This window comes from Lepus europaeus, chromosome 22 (assembly GCF_033115175.1).
Source record: "Lepus europaeus isolate LE1 chromosome 22, mLepTim1.pri, whole genome shotgun sequence".
NCBI lineage: Eukaryota > Metazoa > Chordata > Mammalia > Lagomorpha > Leporidae > Lepus > Lepus europaeus.
The window spans coordinates 20,402,616-20,422,278 of record NC_084848.1 but is presented as its reverse complement, the minus strand read 5'-3'; the positions used below and the strand labels follow the sequence as shown (position 1 = coordinate 20,422,278).

The 19,663-nt window shown below is 38.5% G+C and overlaps 1 protein-coding gene, 1 non-coding gene and 2 pseudogenes across 3 annotated transcripts in view; 1 reads left to right on the top strand and 3 right to left on the bottom strand.

The window, feature by feature from the left end:
- GTF2A1 (general transcription factor IIA subunit 1) overlaps nt 1-19,663 on the bottom strand; it is a 47,913-nt gene that overhangs the window by 25,337 nt on the left and 2,913 nt on the right. For both annotated transcript variants that reach the window (XM_062181228.1, XM_062181227.1), the window contains exons 2-4: nt 18,344-18,445; nt 7,372-7,576; nt 5,198-5,262 (exon numbers count right to left, since the gene is read on the bottom strand). In XM_062181228.1, coding sequence (XP_062037212.1) covers nt 5,198-5,262; nt 7,372-7,576; nt 18,344-18,445 — 372 coding nt within the window. The remainder of the gene's footprint in view (nt 1-5,197; nt 5,263-7,371; nt 7,577-18,343; nt 18,446-19,663) is intronic.
- On the top strand, nt 1,963-2,630 carry LOC133751670 (large ribosomal subunit protein eL33-like; annotated as a pseudogene).
- On the bottom strand, nt 3,372-3,457 carry LOC133751735 (U2 spliceosomal RNA; annotated as a pseudogene).
- On the bottom strand, nt 5,689-5,832 carry LOC133751770 (small nucleolar RNA SNORA79). Its single transcript, XR_009864864.1, has one exon. It is a non-coding gene; the product is annotated as a small nucleolar RNA SNORA79 (small nucleolar RNA).

Here is a 19,663-nt window from a genome sequence, read left to right as displayed (position 1 = left end):
AAGAACTCTCTCTTTCTCCCTGTAACTCTGCCTTTCAAATAAATAATTTTTTAAGGAAAAAAAATGTACAGTAGGTTATATAGGTTATAGTCTGAATTTCTTTAAATCTAAATTCTTAATTTACTACTTCTGGAATCTTCTTTTCTCCCCTTGCCCTCTCTCTAAAGAATGATACCATTCTGCTGTTTAGATTCTGTGTTAAAAGTCTTTTCATATAGGTCACTATAACTATATTTAGGAATTTTCTTCCTCTTCCCTTTTCATTTTCTTTAAGAAATCAAGCCTTCAAACATTCAATTTGCTTATATATTTTTACAAATACCCCTAATTTGGATAAGCTTAGAGGAACAAATAAAACTGTGTTATGGAAGTGGTAATGGCCAGAAAATTCAATCAAACTTGGAAAATCATACTAAACTGGGTTAACTACCATCTAAGGCTCTAAGTACAGCTTACTGTTGCCACCTGACAGTCCTAAGTAGCTGCTACATCTTGAGCCTGAAATTCCCACTGTCTCCAGAATCCTGTTACAGTCTAGTAGATTCATTCATCTTTAAGTTACATACCCAACTATTCAATATAAAATAAATTTTGTCTATATAGCAAAATAAAAAGGTAATCCAAATTTAATGAACGTATTAACACTTATCATTGACAAGTATTATTTACAAACATAAAAGGCCTATCGTTCACGTTTTGCAAGATAATAGTTCTCCCTCTACTGGCAAATTGACATAGTAGTTTCTACTAGCATAAACATGATACAATAGCCAGCTGCACACTTTCTACATACTCAAATAGCTGAATAATTATTTGTGGAATGATATACCATAAGGAAACCATCTTTCACTTAATGACTACTAAAAACTTCTTCTTCTATTTCATTAAACAGCCCAAATATGAATACACTACATCATTTCAAAAAAAGAACCAGGAAAATTAGTTTGATGATATAAATTCCTTGAAATTTCTTTCTGCCTAATTATATTACCATATCACATTTTCATAAAATCACATATTTTTTCAAAATGTTGATTTCTATAGCACACAGCACCATTAGAAAAATCAAAACTATTTTTACTGAGTATCTTCTAATTGGGAAGAATAATCCAAACCAACAGAAAAATAAACACCTTCATTTTTAGGAGTAACTCGTGATTATAAAGTAAATTTAAAGTATGCCATCACAAAAATTAACAGAAAAATAAGAAAGAGAGAGGGAGAGAATGAGGGAGGGTAGGATGTATCATTATGTTTCTAAAACTGTATATATGAAATACATGAAATCTGTTTCCTTTATTTAAATAAATTTTAAAAAGGCCGAAAAAAGTATACACTGATTTTGTTTCACTAAAAATATGTGGAGACTGAAAACATCAAAATGTTAACACACATAAATGCTAATTCGTTTTATCGACAAGCTTCTAAACACACAGCAAGGGGGTCTACCCAGAACCACTGATTTTATAGCAGTCTAATACAGGTGATTTTGCCAACAATTGTTTTAAAATGATGCCAGCTATTGCCTGGGAAAGTCTTAACAATACCAACTGTGATAGGAACTTCACAGTGAGACTTTTAAAGGGTGGAAATTAAAAAGAAATTTGAGGGACAGTGAGTTAGGCCACAGTTTGGGATCCCTGTCTCTGACTTGAGAATACAAATTCAAGTCCCAGGACCCTTACTTCCAATTCAGTTTCCTATTACTGCATCCTGGGAGGTAGTGGGCGATGCTTCAAGTGTTTGGGCCCCTGCCACCCATGTGGAAGACCCTGATGGAGTTCTAGGTTCCTGGCCTCAGCTTAGCCCAGCCTTGGCTGTTGCAGGCATTTGAGAAGTGAACTAGTGGCTGGAAGATCTCTTTCTCTCTTGCTGTACTTTTCAAGTAGATGAAAAAATATTTTTAAAAAAGATTTATTTACTTACTTGGAACCTGTGGAACAAGACTTCTAAAAGGCTAACATGGGGGCCAGAGTTGTAGTTCAGTGGGTTAAAACAGTGCCTGCAACACTGGCAACCTATATGGGCCCCAGTTCAAGTCCCAGTTACTCCACTTCTGAACCAAGCTCCCTGCTAATATGCCTGGAAAAATGGCTGAGTGCTTAGGCCCTTGCCACCCACATGGGAGACGTGTATGGAGTTCCCGGCTCCTGACTTCAGCCTGACCCAGTCCTGATCATTGTGGCCATCTGGAGAGTAAATCAGAAGGTGAAGATATTCTCTGTGTGTGTGTGTGTGTCTCTGTTACTCTTTCAAATAAATAAATGAATAGTTAATGCTTTTTTAAAAGGGCAAATACGTCTGGAAGTCTTTGATACAAGGCCATTTTTGCTTGCTAAAATGAGTCTCCAGAACCAAAGATAGAACACAGATCTTTTTAAAATTGAAGGTGTTTATGCCTGAGATGAAACTGAATTCTATTTGGGCAAGAGATGTGCTTGTGTAAAGAAAAGAACACCACAGTGACTCATGGTGATAGACCTAACAAAACCACAGTAATCTTGGAAAATGTAACTCGTGCTCAGGAAAACAGCAATATGCTTTGTGCCAACTTCTGAGGCATCCTTGCTGCTAAGCCCACTGGACACAAAATTCGTGTTATGCTATACCCTTCAAGGATCTGCTACTGAAAATTAATAAAAGTGAATTTGTATTCTTGTTAAAAAAAATGCTGATTCAACTATTATGTAGAAAGTTACAGTTCTGGCAAGGTATGAATTTGTGAGGCTAGTAACATATAGGAGGTAATTTTATGTCTAGGAAGTGAGCCCGGATGCTATCTTGGCTTACAAATCACAAAAGAGTTTTATGGTTCATTACTTAATTACAAAGTATGAGTAAGTTTTTGGAGTACTATATTAAGAGTTTGCATATATATATATATATATATATTTTTTTTTTTGACAGGCAGAGTGGACAGAGAGAGAGACAGAGAGAAAGGTCTTCCTTTGCCGTTGGCTCACCCTCCAATGGCCGCCGCGGTTGGCGCGCTGCTGCCGGTGCACTGCGCTGATCCGATGGCAGGAGCCAGGGGCTTCTCCTGGTCTCCCATGGGGTGCAGGACCCAAGCACTTGGGCCATCCTCCACTGCACTCCCTGGCCACAGCAGAGAGCTGGCCTGGAAGAGGAGCAACCGGGACAGAATCCGGTGCCCCGACCGGGACTAGAACCAGGTGTGCCGGCGCCGCAAGGCGGAGGATTAGCCTAGTGAGCCGCGGTGCCGGCCAAGAGTTTGTATATTTTAAACAGAATAAAGAAACATGATTTGTGAGAATGTATCAAACAACTACTCAAATCAAATCTTTTGATATTTTACCATAAAAACAAAAACAAACAAAACCCTTAAAGGTAAGTAATTTCCAAAGATCTGAGAGAGGTCTTTCAATTTTACATTTATTCCCCACTACATTTTGAACAGATACTACACTTGATCTTAGCCAAAAGGCCGAGAAGCAATCCCCCACTACATTTTGAAAAATATTGGATATTCTGAGTATAATTTGAAAACATAAGCACTTCTGAAATTCAATGAGTATCCCTCCATAATGTTAAAATTCTAATGTAACTCAACTGGCTAATACACATTTTAGGGCAGCACTTTACACATTGTAATAAAACTTACTACCAGACACTATGATTAAATCAAGGCAGACATATTTAGCTGTTTGATTTTAAAACGTTATCTTGAACAATCCCAACAGTTGATTTTCATTTTTAAAAGTATGATCCCTTGAAATAAGCCAGACACAGAAAGACAAACATCACATTCTTCTTTACACGTGTGAGCTAAAATTAAACAAAATAAAAAATAACAAAAGAGAAATGCCTGTGTGTATCAGTACTCCTGCAAATATATTTCTGTCAAACTTTGCTTTATATGTTTGCCCAACCAATGGTTAAGAATGTATACTACTGGGGCTGGGATACTATAGCATAGTGAGTAAAGCTGCCACCTGCACATGGGTGCTGGTTCAAGTCCCAGCTGCTTCACTTCGGATCCAGCTTTCTGCTATGGCCTGGGAAAGCAGTATAAGATGGCCCAAGTACTTGGGTCCCTATACCCATATGGGAGACCCAGAAAAAGCTCCTGGCTCCTGCCTCCTGGCTTTGGATTGGCCCAGCTCCGGCCATTGCAGCCATCTGGGGACTGAACCAGCAGATGGATGACCTCTCTCTCTCTCCTCCTCTCCTCTTTCTGTGTAACTCTTTCAAATAAATAAATCTTTTAAAAAAATGTATACTATTAGAGTTTTAATGATCTGTAATTATTTTAAAATTTACTGTATATGGGTGAAATGGTCATTTGATTATTGTTTATAGCCCATGCATATATCACTGCTGACTTAAGGTCTTTTTTACTTGTTACTTTTTAATCTTGACTGTAATGTTAATTACAAATATTATCTCAAATAATGAAAAACAAGGAAGGAGAGAAGGGGGGGAGGAACTATCATTATAGTCGTAAAACTCTTATCTATAGGTATAGGTACCGGTGCCATAGCATAGTAGGTTAATCCTCTGCCTGTGGTGCCGGCATCCCATATGGGCACCAGTTCTAGTGTAGGATGCTACTCTTACAATCCAGCTCTCTGCTACGGGAAAACAGCAGAAGATGGCCCAAGTGCTTGGGCCCCTGCACCCATGTGAGAAACCCGGAGGAAGCACCTGGCTCCTGGCTTCAGATCGGCAGAGCTCCGGCCATTGCGGCCAACAAAATCTTTAAAAACAAACAAACAAACAAAAAAACCCCTCTAGCTATAACCTACATTCTATCTGCTCTGCTTGTATTAATATTACATTAACATGAGAAAAAAAGTATCAGGAAAAAAATAAAATAAATGTTAACAATTCACAGTCCTTCTGATTTCTTCAATTAATAGATCTTCTCAAAGAGAATTACACTTGACATAACAGGTTTGGTTTGTCCTGTTTTTCAAAATAGGGATGAAAGAGCTCCCATAAAACACCTTTTGGTACTTTTTAAACAGAAAATTACATAATTTTATGAAGCGTAATGCTGAAATACCAAGTTAAACTTTAGATCTGCTGCTAAATACAATATATAAGAAACTAAAGTACCTGTCTTGTTCAAGTCTTCAATAAACTTCAAGCTGTTAATATACAACATACCCAGACAAGATCCCTATCTGAGTTAGAAGATGCAAAGCCAATCAAAGTGCTACACTATGAGTCTTACCATGTTTGATGCATTCATGTGCTGTATCAGCTTAGAATCAGGAACAATAACTTGAGGTGCCGTGGCTACAAAATAATTAAATCAAATAAACACATGGAAACAAGGAACCCTAAGGCTATTTCATAATCACAAGAATGTTATTTAATGCTGAAAACTTTTTCTGCATTTAAATGCCCTCAACCCCTTGATACTTCAAAATGTTATACATGTCACAGCATTTTAAGCTCTAGTATAACTGTATCATAACAGAAAACATCAATATTTAAGTATTTAAGTGATAAATTTGAAGGTTGTAAAGGAATTCAGTAAGATGAGGAAATGAAATACTTATCACAACAGTTACTAATTCATTAGGAACAAAATTCAGTTACAACTACTTTTTTTAATCTACAATCCTTTTCTCCCAATTTGACAGTTGCTAGGATGTTACTAGTTGTTCAAAAAGTAGAAATTGAAAATAATGGTGATGTTACTTAAGTGTAAAAGGCATTAAATGTTTGATTCCGCAAATTTCAGAGAACAGACAGACAATCCCATTATCCACATAATCTCTGAGTGAAGAAAATCAAATTTTAATTTATGATGACCTAAAACCCTAATGCCAGGCTTGAAAGCATTAGGAGGAACAGTCATCAGAGAAGATTAAGAGTTAAAAATATTTGATAACAAAGGATAGATTTAAAGCACATATGAAGTCTTACTTTATATAAACAGCAAAACAACCCAAAAAGTCCTTTCCACTGTGTACCACTATCATTTTTTTACTTTCTTTTAAAAGAATTATGTATGTATGTATGTATATATTTGAAAGACAGAGAGAGAAAAAACAGAGAGAGACTGTGAATTCACTGTTCACTCCTCAAATGCCTACAATAGCCAGGGTTGAACAAGACTGAAATCAGGAACCTAGAACTCCATCAGATTTCTCAAGTGGGTGGCGGGGACTTAAGTACTTGGGCCATCATCTCCTGCCTTTTCAGGTGCATTAGCTGGAAGCTGGATCAGAAGCAGAGCAGTCAGTCAGAACCTCAACCAGTACTCTGATGTGGTATGCAGGCATTAAAAGCAGCAGTTTAACCTGGCTGCTCCACCATGCTTGCCCTTCACTATCAATTTCAAGTCATATGCATATATATGTGGGTTAACTACATGGTTACCTTAAAATAAGCTTTTCATTTACCTTCTGCTCCAATAACAATCAAGATTCACTGAATTAGAATGCTTAGTAAGTTTTTAATTGAACATAGTTGTTATGACAGAAAATATTTGCTACACATAATGTTAGCCTTTTTAAGGCCCAGATTTGCCTCAGCTATGAAGCAATGGAGCTAAGAATTATTTCATAGAATTCCTAAAAGGAATCAAAATGAAGCCTCATCTTTCTTAGGAGATAGCAGGTGATGACTCAAGTACTTAGGCACCCACCACCCATAAGAGAGAACTGGATTGAGTTCCAAGCTCCTGGTTTCAGGCTGTCCAAGCCCAGACTGTTGCAGGCATTTGGACAACAAACCAGCAGATAGAAGATCTCTCTCTCCCTTTCTCTCTCTCTCAGCCTTTCAGTTAAAAATAAATGAAAAACAAATAGTTTTGCATTGTGCATTGTTCATACCTTTAAACAGTAATAATATACATCAAGATATATAGATTAACTATTCACATAAAAGAAATTTAATTCTGTTAATTTAGACATAGAAATTACCATGGTACTGAATTTTCAGAATGCCAACGTATGGTTCAAAACTCAGGACTTAAGACATAAAAACAACACCAATATCCCTTTGAAGGAAAATGTTTCATTAAGAAATAACTATTTTACTATATAAAACAATGAAATCTTAGTTAAAAAAATTATAAATCTGACTTAAATTTTAGGAAAACCACCACTATATGTTCTTCCTAAAAAACATTAGTACAAGTATCTGAATACTATTTTTAGGGTTTCAATCAGGTAATTATTTGTCTATCACTATTCTACAAATAGGACTCCCATTTTATACAAATTTATATACATAAAAACATACACAGAAAAGGGAAAAACAAAATCAGTACTTTTTTTTTTAGGTTTATGAAATACCTTTTAAAAACAAGATCCAAGTGACCTAGAGTATTTCTCGTCTTTTAAAATGACTAACTTAATTTCCAAGTAGTTAGGAAAACAGATCTCGTCTCACCTTGCTGTGATGCAGGAATAAGGACCTGCTGGGTCTGGGCTTGCTGAGGTACCGTCTGCTGAGGCTGCGCTTGCTGATGGTGGTGGTGGTGGTGATGCTGTTGCTGCTGGGGTTGATGTTGCTGTTGAACTTGCAATAAAAGTTGTTGCTCTTCTGAATGAAATCCATCTACTGCTCTAGACTGCATTAGTTTATTCTCCCACAACTAATGCAAACAACATTAAAAGTTTAAAAATGAAAAAATAACTCAGTACATGGTCAAACATATTTTTACTAGCTATTTATGGAATTCTTCCATTTAAAAACTTACATAGCACAAAAATATAACCTCAAATCTCACCTAAGTGCAAAGGATAATGAAAAACAATTTTTTAAAGTATCAAACCTCCTCTTTGCCACTTTAGCAACCTAAAGAAATTTTTGGTTTTTTTATCTTCAACCATCTTTCCATAGCAACTCTTTAATCACTAGCTTTTATATAGCAAAGAGTTTCAGAAAAAGATTATCCTTTGTAGTATCAGAACCACTATGAAACTATCTTTACGGAATTCTTCTCTTCAAGAATTTTATTTATTTGAAAGGCACAGTGACAGAGACAGAGATCTTCCATCTACTGATTCACTACCCAATTGGCAGTAATGGCCAGGATGGGACCAGGCCTAAGCCAGAATCCTGGAACTCCATCCAGGTCTCCCACATAGGTGGCATGAGTCATCTTCACTGCTTTCCCAGGTGCGTTAGCAGGGAGCTGGATTGGAGGCAGAGCAGCTGGGATTCCAATCAGCGCTCTGATTTGGGATTCTGGTATTGCAGGCAGGAGCTTAAACCAATGCACCACAATCCTTCACAGTCCTCAGAAACTCTGTTGTTTGCCCTTTTTTTAAAAAAAAGATTTACTTATTTATTTGAAAGGCAGAGTTACAGAAAAAGAGGGAGACACAGAGAGAAGGCTTTTCCATCCACTGGTTCACTCCCTAAATGACTGCAACAGCCAGGGCAGGCTGAAGCCAGGAACCAGGAGCTTCATCCAAGTCTCCCATGTGGGAGGCAGGGGCCCAAGCAAGTGGGCCATTCTCTGCTGCTTTCCCAGGCATTTTAGCATGTAGCTGGATCTGAGGTGGAACATCCATGACATGAGCAAGAACTCATACAGGACCCCAGCATTGCAGGCAGCAACACACCACAACACTGGCCCAAGAACTCTTTTCTAAATACAAATTTTTATACCTCTTAACTAACATACATAGAACATAAATTCCTCTTTTGCTTAGAGTGAGGAGAAACACAGAAGCAATTCTTGACTTAAAAAAGCCCAACTTGTCTTCTGTCCAAATCTAAGTAAAGAAAAAACAAACAGCATACTTGAATGTCTTAGAGAGGTTTTTTGCCCAACCCTCAACACTAATGAAATTTCTTTTTCCTTTATGCCAAGGGACAGATCTTTTCTGTGGAGCCATTTCTACAGATTGAGCTTACCTAATCTGAAAATCAACACATGCCAAAATCTGGAACTTTGTGAGCACAAACATTATACTACAAATGGAAAATTCCATACTTTGTTTATTGCACGAAATTATTTAAAATATTGGATAAAAATACTTTCAGGCTACATGTATGAGGTATATGTAAAATATAAATGATTGTGGCCAAATCATTTATCTTTCTTGGGCATTTTTCTCAAGAAAAAGTGGATAAATGGAATTACATTACATCTAAATTCAATTTCAGTTAATAAATCTAAGTCTCTTCAAATCTCAGATTAAACGCTGTTAGCATCTTGCTGTGGTTACAAAGCATGACTTTTTGAGAGCCCAAACTATGCCTTGTTCACCTTAGCAAAGTAGGCATGTAGCACATGGTCAAAATAACCACTTATGAGTCAAAAACGTATGAACATACAGTAAGGCTTTTACTTTGCCATCACTCAAACCTACGTCTGTTCTCCTCTTCCAAAACAATACCTAGTTTCCTGTGAGCTAAAAAAAATAAAATTAAAAAACAGTATTATTAATTAATGCCTTGTTAAGAAACAGTTTTTAATGTTTGACTTTTATCACCTCCAGTTGGTCTATACACTGCAACGTGGCTTCCATGAGCATGACAAATATTAATGACTGCCTATGATATATGGCTTAGTGTCAGGTACTATAACTCACCTACCCTCCCACTCCAACAACCTAGGAGCCAGAATCCAATGTAAAATCCCATTTATCACTATCAATTCCCCTCAGAAAGCAGTTTGTCTATTCTTACTTTTATGGCCTGATCTTTTCTTCCCACCAGTACTACTGCATATGGTCTGCGCTCACTGAAATTCCAGTATCAAGACATGCATTCTACAAATAATTCCTAAGTATCTCCTATAAGCCACAATGTTACAGGCAGGGACCAGAAAGTGAACAAACTTGACAAAAATTCTTTTTCTCATATAGCCAATATTACAGTGAAAACTTGATTCCCCCAATATATCCTCTATAAATCAATGGTCCTCAAAATGCAGTTCACATCCTAGGCTCTAGCCCCTGCTGCCATTGCTGGAAGCCAAGTGACCACACGGCCCAACCACCAGTGTCAGCTCCACCTCCATCCTGATGGGATTCACTGCTCCTACTTCCCTGCTCACCCCCCGGCAAAGTTTTAACTAACAAAGATCTGTTCCTGAATACATGGCTCTCTTTCTCTCTGTCTCCTGATCTCTCTCCTTCTGTCTTTCCTCTCTGTCTCTCTCTTACATTCTCCTTTTCTCTCTCTTCTTTCTTGGCCCCTTCCCTCTCGTCTGTTGGGCTTCCCCCATAAACCCTTCCAATTATAAAAAAGCACAATGCAGTTTTAGGAACCAAAACATTAACATCACCTGGGAGCTTGATAAAATGCTAATTCTCAGGTCCTACTCCAGACCTAATGAATTAATAACTCAACGGCAGAGCCAGCAATCTAGTTTAACAAACTGTTCAGGTGATTCTGATGCATTCTAAAGTGAGTATTTAGCTACTTCATAATCTTTTTTAGGAACTCAATGCAGGTCTTCTATGTGGATGGCAGAAAGCCGACTTCATGTGCTATCACTATTACCTTCCAGGGTCTGCATTAGCAGGAAGCTGGAGTCAAAAGCAGAACTAGGAACTGTACCCAAGTACTCCAATATGGGAGGCGGGCATCTTAATGGCTAGGCGAAATCAATACCATTCAAACAAAAGAATTTATCATGAGAAGTCAAATTTTTTTCTAAATGAAATCAAACTGAAAAGAAAATGTCAGACTATTATACAGGCTAAAAAACTTTTGCATACACATGTGTGTTAAATACTATTACTTCTTAAGGATAGTCCTAGTCAAGTTTGAGAAACTTCTACATTGTTACCAAGTTGAAGTTACTGAAATTTACAAATATGACATCCTCTGCTTATAAACTGAACCCACAGAAAATGTAATCTGTAGATGCCTACCTTGAAATACTGTAGTCTCCACCTTATCTGTGGGGATATATTCCCAAGATTCTCAGTGGACGCCTGAACCTATATTAGTGCCAACTTCTATATGTACTAGGTTGTTTTCTATACATACACACTTATGATAAAAGTTTATTTATAATTTAGACACAATTAATAAAACAATTTTAATTTACTGTAATAAAATTTATATTAATCTGATTATCTCTCAAAATTATCTTACTGCACTGTACTCACACTTCTTGTGATGGTAAAAGGAGCCTATATGAGATGAAATTAGGTGAATAACATGGACATTATTAATACAGCAGCTACTATGTAAGGGTTACTCAAAAAAGCACTGTAATACCATTACAGTTGATCTAATAATTAAGACAGCTAATAGGGTTGGTGTTGTGGCTTAACGCATTAAGATACCAACTACGGGCCGGCGCCGTGGCTCAACAGGCTAATCCTCCGCCTTGCGGCGCCGGCACACCGGGTTCTAGTCCCGGTCGGGGCACCGATCCTGTCCCGGTTGCCCCTCTTCCAGGCCAGCTCTCTGCTGTGGCCAGGGAGTGCAGTGGAGGATAGCCCAAGTGTTTGGGCTCTGCACCCCATGGGAGACCAGGATAAGCACCTGGCTCCTGCCATCGGAACAGCGCGGTGCGCCGGCCGCAGCGCGCTACCGCGGCGGCCATTGGAGGGTGAACCAACGGCAAAAGGAAGACCTTTCTCTCTGTCTCTCTCTCTCACTGTCCACTCTGCCTGTCAAAAAAAAAAAAAAAAAAAAAAAGATACCAACTACGATGCTGGCGCTGGCTTTCCACATAGCCACTGGTTCAAGACCTGGCTGTTCCACTTCTGATCTAGTGCCCTGTTAATGTACCAAGGAAAGCAGTGAAAGATGGCCCACCCAAGTTCTTGGGTCCCTGCCATCCATGTGGGAGTTCCAGAAGAAGCTCTTGGCTTCTTTCTGGCTTCAGCCTGGCCCAGCCCCAGCCCGTAGCCATTTGGGGAGTGAACCAACAGATGGAAGATCTCTCTCTCTCTCTCTCACTCTGCCTTTCAAATAAACAAAATAAATCTTTAAAAAAAAAAAAAAGTTAAGTGATTAATGGGCGGGTGGTGTATACAGCTTCAATATGTGGGACAAAAGGATTAATTCACTTCCTGGGCAGCTTTCAAGAGATTTTATGATGATACTTAGATAGGTGAACAGCACTAATGAATTATTTCTGAACAATGATTGACCACTAGTTACTAAAACCAAAGAAAGTGAGTACACAGATTAAGGCAGACTACTGTACTTATTTACCAAAAGAATATTACTAATTCCTATTCTATTACTTCTATGAAGTCAGACACTGAAGCAGAAGCACAATAATCCATATTTTAACTAGTACCACAGATAATTCTTCTCAAGTAAATTACAGACCAACTCCTTAGAATGGTATATGTTACCATATGTTGTGCTTCTATAACTTGTACTCTATTTTCTATCAGTACTAAATTACTTACAGTTTCCTGAATACAGCATCCATAACATTAACAGATTATTCATTATTATTATTAGCTTTCTCTCATAATGCCCCCAAAAAAGGCAAATGTCAAAATTACATGGTATTTATAACCAGAGTACATTTAGAAAAATGGCTCTCAGGGCCAGCACTGTGGCACAGGAGATTAATCCTCTGCTTTCGGCACCAGCATCCCAATGAGCTGCTCCTCTTCTGATCCAGATCTCTGTTGATGGCCTGGGAAAGCAGTAGAAGATGGCCCAAGTCTTTGGGCCCCTGCACCCGCGTGTGGGACCCGGAAGAAGCACCTGGCTCCTGACTTTGGATCGGCCCAGCTCCAGCTGTCGCTGCCATTTGGGGAGTGAACCAGTGGATGGAAGACCTTTTTCTCTATCTCTGCCTCTCACTATCTGTAACTCTACCTGTCAAATAAATAAAGTAAAATCTTAAAAAAAAAAAAAAAAAAAAAAGAAAGAAAAATGGCTCTCTCTGGGGCCGGTGTTGTGGTATAGCACGTAAATCCCACCTGCAATGTTGGCATCCCATACTGGCATCAGTTCAAGTCCCAGCTACTCTACTTCAGATCCAGCTCCCTGCAGATATGCCTAGGAAAGCAGTGGAAGATGGCCCAAGTGCCTGGACCCCATCATTCATGTGGAAGACCAAGATGGAGGTCTAGTCTCTTGGTTTTGGCCTAGTCCAACCCCAGCCTTTTTTGGCCATTTGGGAAATGAACCAGCAGATAGGAAAATGAATCTCTGTCTCTAATTCTACCTTTCAAATAAATAAATCTTTGAAAAAGAAATTGTTAGTTTTATTAACAATAATGTCTAAACCTGTATATTCCAATGCACATGTGATGATTTAACTAATTAAAATAAAATCGGTACCTCAGTTCCACTAGACATGTTTCAAATTTTAATAACCTCATGTGTTTAGTGGCTACCATCCTGGTGAGCACAGATATAAAAAAAGACATTTCAAATTACAGAAAGTTCTACTGATCAGTGCTGGCTGTCTTTTAACTTTCAACTGCAGCCAAGAATAGAAGATAATGTCCTTTTTAAAAACAATCAAAGTATTAAAGTCTTTGTTCAGCTGGATTCTAGGGTCATATTTGTTATCAACCAGTTGAGCTAAATATGCCAATCCCAGTCAGGCACAGTGGAGGGAGCTGGGGACTCAATGTCACTAAAAACTAACCATTAAACTAAAAGTCACTGAATGATCTATAAAACGTCTATGTATACTAAAAACAAAAAAGTCAAGAACAACAAAAATGCCGATGAAGATAATATGATCTCAAGGATACTTCATTTTCTTTGTCTTGATTCTACTGGAACCAGTTTGGGAGGGGTGAGAATCAATCCTTCAGATTTTTGTTATGAAAAGCCTTGGACTGATTAGTAGTTTGACTCAGGGTAAAGTAATGTTTTTGGAATGATTTTCTACATTTAGAAACATTGATATATATAGTGTGGTCACAAAACAACAACCATTACATGCGTGTAACATAAATGGCAAAACATTCAATGCAACAAGTTTATTCTCTTATATCCATGAGATACTTCATGCTGTCTGAGCAGTTTATATCGTTCTTCCAACTCATGTCTTAAGTTGGCATTCCTATTTTTAGGATTTGTACATTTATATATTTACTTGGGACAGGAAGAGAGGGCAAGAGAGCTCTCTCTCAACTGTTGGTTTATTCCCCAGATGCCCAAAATGACCAGGCCTTGGCTGGATCACAGCTAGAAGCAGGAACTCAACCCAAATCTCCCACATAGGTGGCAACAACCCAGCTACTTGAGCCACCTGATACCTCCCAAACACACATTAACAGGAATGTTGGGATCAGGAACGGTGTTGGGACTTGAACTCAGTAACTAAAATATGGGATGTGGGCATCTCAAGCTGAAGCCTTAACCACTAGGCCAAAATGCTCACCTTATTTTACTTGTATTTTGAGGTATCTATTTATCACTATTAGTAACCCTTATAATTCTCTGCAAGTAAATAAATACTTCCTACTCTTTCTTATATCTATCTATTTTTCCCTCCTCATATGGGCAGATTCTTACTAAAAACTTTAGTGAAGTTGCCCAGAGATGCCTAAACAAAGTAAGACATTATTTATCACCACAATAAAGGTAAGATTTGGTTTATTTCAAATAATGAATTGGCAGGCCAGTACAGTGGGTTGAACCACAGCTTGAGACACCCACAGACCATATGAATGTGCTGGTTTGAATGAGACTGCTCCAATTCTGATTTAGCTTCCTGATAATGTGCCTGGAAAACCCAGATCGAGTTGCTGGCTCCTGGCTTCTGCCTGGCCTAGCACTTTCTGTTGTGGCCATTTGGTAAGTGAACCAGCAATTGAAGATCTCTCTTTCTGTATCACTCCAATTTTCAAATAAATCTTTAAAAAACAAAACAAAAACCATAAAATGAGTTGGGATAGCTGTTAGGCCTAGTGGTTAGGACATCATGTTCCACACTAAAGTACCTGGTTAAATACACTGGCCCCCAAATCCAGCTTCCTGACCCTGGGAGTCAGTGGTAAGGGCTCAAGGACTAGGACTCCTGCCATCCCTGCGGGAGACCTGGATTGAATACCTGGCTCCCTCTTTTGGCCTGGCCTACCCCCAGCTATTGCAAGCATTTAGGGAGTGAAGCAGTGAATGGGAGCTCTGTTTTTCAGTCTCAAATAAATAAATGAGTTGCTCAGTTGCAACTTCCATACCTCTGTTACATGGATAATTAAGAACACAACAGGAGCCAGCACCATGGCACAGAAGGTTGGTTAAGCTTCTGCCTGCAGTATTGGCATCCCATATGAGCGCTGGTTCCAGGCCCAGCTGCTCCACTTCCAACCCAGCTCCCTGCTAACCTACGAAAGCAGCAGATGGCCCAAGTGCTTAGGACACTACATCTGCATAGGAGATGTGGGAAAAAACTCCTGGCTCCTGGTCTCAGCCTGGCCTACCCCCAGCTGTTAAGGCCATTTGGGGAGTGAATCAGCAGATGGAAGATCACTCTCTCTCCTTCTCTATGTGTCTTTGCCTTTCAAATAAATCTTTTGGGGGGAAAAAAAAAACCTACACAATATATGTTCCTCAGCACTGATTAACTGTGACTATTTGTTTGAATACCTCTGTAAAAGAACTCAATATCCAATTTCTAAACCCGTAGTTCTAAAATTTTTTGACCTCAGGACCATTTATTAGTTTAAAAATTAGTGAAGGCCAATTTTTGAGTATGTGAGATTTTTTAATGTTTACTAATTCATGTTAACATAAATAACATTTTTTCTGAAAACAATTGTTATTTTCCAATTAATACTGTGAGAAATGACTTCAAGGAAAATAGCTGGATTATTGTATCTGCCTCTGTTTTAATTGTAGTCCATGAAGAAAATCTGGTTTTTCACCATTAAAAAGTTGGAAAGAGTATTTTAAGTGATGACCTTTTTTTTTTTAAGATTTCTTCTTATTTATTTGAAAGGCAGAGTTATATAGAGAAAGGGAGAGACACAGAGATCTTCCCTCCTCAGCTTTACTTCCCAAATGGCTTCAATGACCAGTACTGAGCCATGCCAAAGCCAGGAGCCAGGAACTTCATCCAGGTCTTCCACATGAGTAGCAGGGGCCCAACTACTTGGGTCATCTTCTGCTGTTTTCCAAAGTACATCAGCAGGGAGCCGAACAGGAAATGAAGCAGCTGGGACTGGAACTGGTGCTCATATGGGATGCCGGTGTCACAGGTTGGGGCTTAACTCACTGCACCACAATGCCAGCCCTACCACTAATGATTTCTCAAAATTCTGAAACCATATATCAATAAACTTTTCATACAGTTAGATAAAAATCCATTAATTTATCTTGCACTTTGAATGCATTTTCCCACACAATGCTCAGATCATTTGGAAAACAGCACAGTTCAGTGACTTATGTGGGTCTTTAGAATGTTAACGAATTTTTTATAGAATATCAAACCACTCTAACTTATTATGAATCCTGGGTATACACCTTTGTAATATTCAACTCATTGGAACAAGAAGCGTGCATAAAGCACTTCTATACATATCATCAGTTATCTCAAGGAAAAGTACTTATGCATTTGAGTTGTAAGCTGAGCTGATCATTTTCTTACAGAACACAACTTTTACTTGAAAATATGGCAAATCAATTTCTCAGACTTGGACATAAAACCAACTTTGTTAAACCTGTGAAAGAGCCTCTGGGGAGAAGCCAGGAGTCCACAGACTATACTTTGAGAAACAGTATTCTAATCAATAGGGCAAAAATATTCCCTGATTTCTTGGGTCATAATAAAATCAGGAAAACACAAGTGCTAATAAAAAATTAAGTATTTCTGCTTAAATCCAAGGGACAGAAAACCAGCTCCCAATATAAAATATATTATGAACCCATTTGACCACATAAAGGATCTGACTCTAAAAACCTAGAACCATTTTTTTCAACATTTACTCAGTATCTACAACTTAAATGTTAGACTACAGGAACATTAAGATCATTAAAAACAAGCAAGCAAGCAAGCAAGCAAACAAACTAAAAAACACCTGTTACAGGCAAGTCAAGTAATTCAGAACATAAAATACAGGATGTTAACTATTCAATACTAATAGCTGATATTACTGCCAGGTATTGTGCTAAGTATTTTACATGGGTATTATATTAATCCCCAAAACAACCCTATAAAATAAATGTTACCAATTCTTACATACAAGAAAACGAAATAAAAATAGCTTGTTAGGGTGAGTATTTCATGCTTTGGTTAAGATACCACTTGGGCCGGCGCCATGGCTTAACAGGCTAATCCTCCGCCTTGCGGCACCGGCACCCCGGGTTCTAGTCCCGGTTGGGGCGCCGGATTCTGTCCCGGTTGCCCCTCTTCCAGGCCAGCTCTCTGCTATGGGAAGGCAAGTGGAGGATGGCCCAAGTGCTTGGGTCCTGCACCCCATGGGAGACCAGGAGAAGTACCTGGCTCCTGCCTTCGGATCAGCGCAATGCGCACGCCGCAGTGGCCATTGGAGGGTGAATCAACGGCAAAGGAAGACCTTCCTCTCTGTCTCTCTCTCTTACTATCCACTCTGCCTGTCAAAAAAAAAAAAAAAAAAAAACCACTTGGAACACCTGCATCCCATATGGGAGTGCCTGGCTGAAGTACCTGTCCAGCTTCCTACTATTGTATACACTAGAAGACAAATGATAGCTCAAGTTCCAAAGTCCCTGCCACTCACATGGAAGACCAAAATTGAGTTCCAGGCTCCTGACTCAAGTCTGGTGTAGCTATGGCTGTTATGACCATTTGGGGAGTGAACCAGCAGATCAAAGAAATCTTTCCCTGTTCCTATCTCTCTGGCATTCAAATACAAAGAAAATAAGCATAAGCTAAAAAAAAAAAAAAGGAATAAAAGTACCTTGCCTAAGATCAGTGGAAGAATGGATGCAGACCCAGGGTTTTAAATCCGCACCCTTTACTTTTATCTTAATGCTTCCTCCAACAAAGTCAACAGTTGGGTGGCACAGTGTTGTGGTGGTGTCATTGTAGCACAGCAGGTAAAGCCACTGCCTAGGACACTGTTATCCCAAATGCACACTAGTTCAAGACCTGGGACACCATCATCCCACATGGACACTGGTTCTAGTCCTGGCTGCTCCACTTCTAATCCAGCTCCCTTCTAATAATGAGAAAGCAGCAAATGGTCCAAGTACTTGGGCCCCTGCACCCTTGTGGGAGACCTGGAAGAAGCTCCTGGCTCCTGGCCTCAGCCTGGCCCAGCCCTCGCCATTGAAGTCCTTTGGGGAGTGAACCAGCAATGGAAGGTCCCTCCTCTCTCCTTCCCCACAACACCATAACTCTGCCTTTCAAATAAATTAATCTTGGGGGGAAAAAAGTAAACCGTTTCTTTATCCTATGGAAAAATTAGATTCATTTTTGGCTAAACAGAATGTTTTGGAAGGGGAAAAGTGTAAATATTAAGAGAGGCAAACTTACAGTTTTCAGTTCCATCAGGACTTGTTCATCTACTCCATCATCCAGAAAGATGTCTCTCACATCATTAATAACATCTTCAATAACAGATCTATATAATTTAGGCTTTAAAGGAAAAACAAAAGAAGACTGAAAGACTGCTGTGTTTTAGACAAATTCAAAACAAATTATGAATAAGTAGTCATTTTGCCAAGAACTTATTTCAGAGTATGAGACTTGAAAGACATGGTCATCCTAATAAACATTTGCTCTAAACTCGATGACTGCATATTTCAATATATTAAGTTTAAGACTATATTTCAATTCATAAACAGAAGGTTCCTATATAGGTCTAAACAATTTCTAGTTATAATTTCCCATGTTGCAGTCAAAATTCCTAACTTTATGCTTAATAATAGCTTTATGATTGCTTTAAGAGAGGTTCCTATTATTCCATACTTGGGTTGTAGCCCTGTTACATCTCACAACCTTGCCACTAAGTTTTAGACTTTAGAGGACCTATGTATTGACTTGCCTAGTAATAAGCTGCAACTTAACATAAAGTTTAAAAATCACTTAAACTTCTGTTTTTGTGACCTAGTCTGTACCTCCAAGCCATACTATTGAACTACTCAGATACCTACAATCATAGGTCTCAAGATCTCAGAGGAACAAGGCACAGGGATCTCTTTCCTATTTTCTTTCTCCCTGCTACTGCTCAGGTCATGCTATGGAACAGAATCATGAACATCTTGGATGTTCTTCCTAGTAATTATTATTGTTACTGGTATTATTTGGGGTAGTGGCAGGCAGAGTGAAGGAGCTAGATTCTCAAAGGTTGCTAAAAGAATAAAACAAATAGAATGAGAAAGCACTTTCAAACATATCAAAGTTAATTTTTAAAAAACAAAAGGTGGGAGAACAATTACCTTAGTGCATATATTTTTTTATCTGTTAGACAAAAGGAAGTTTCCAAGTCAGATAATAAGAGCTACCCCACTATAAATCCTATCCATCATCACATATGTTAAGGTAAACAGCTTTTTAAAAATGCTTTATAATTACTCCTGTTTTACATCCTGCTTAAGGTAAAAGCTATTGGCTAATAAAAACAAGGGCTTGCTGGCAAAAGCAAATCTCAAAAAGAAATGTTTCATTAACTTCTCTACCAGTAACACTGTTATCATAGAGGAACCTCTAAGAAAATGTGTCCTTGGCCTAGCCAGAAATAATGAGTTTGTCAGTAAAACTTTCCTAAATGATTAGAAACTATCCATTCCTTTTCATGACAACCAGAAAAACAACCCTTGTTGCCTTTACTGTTCAACTCACTAACTTGCTTTT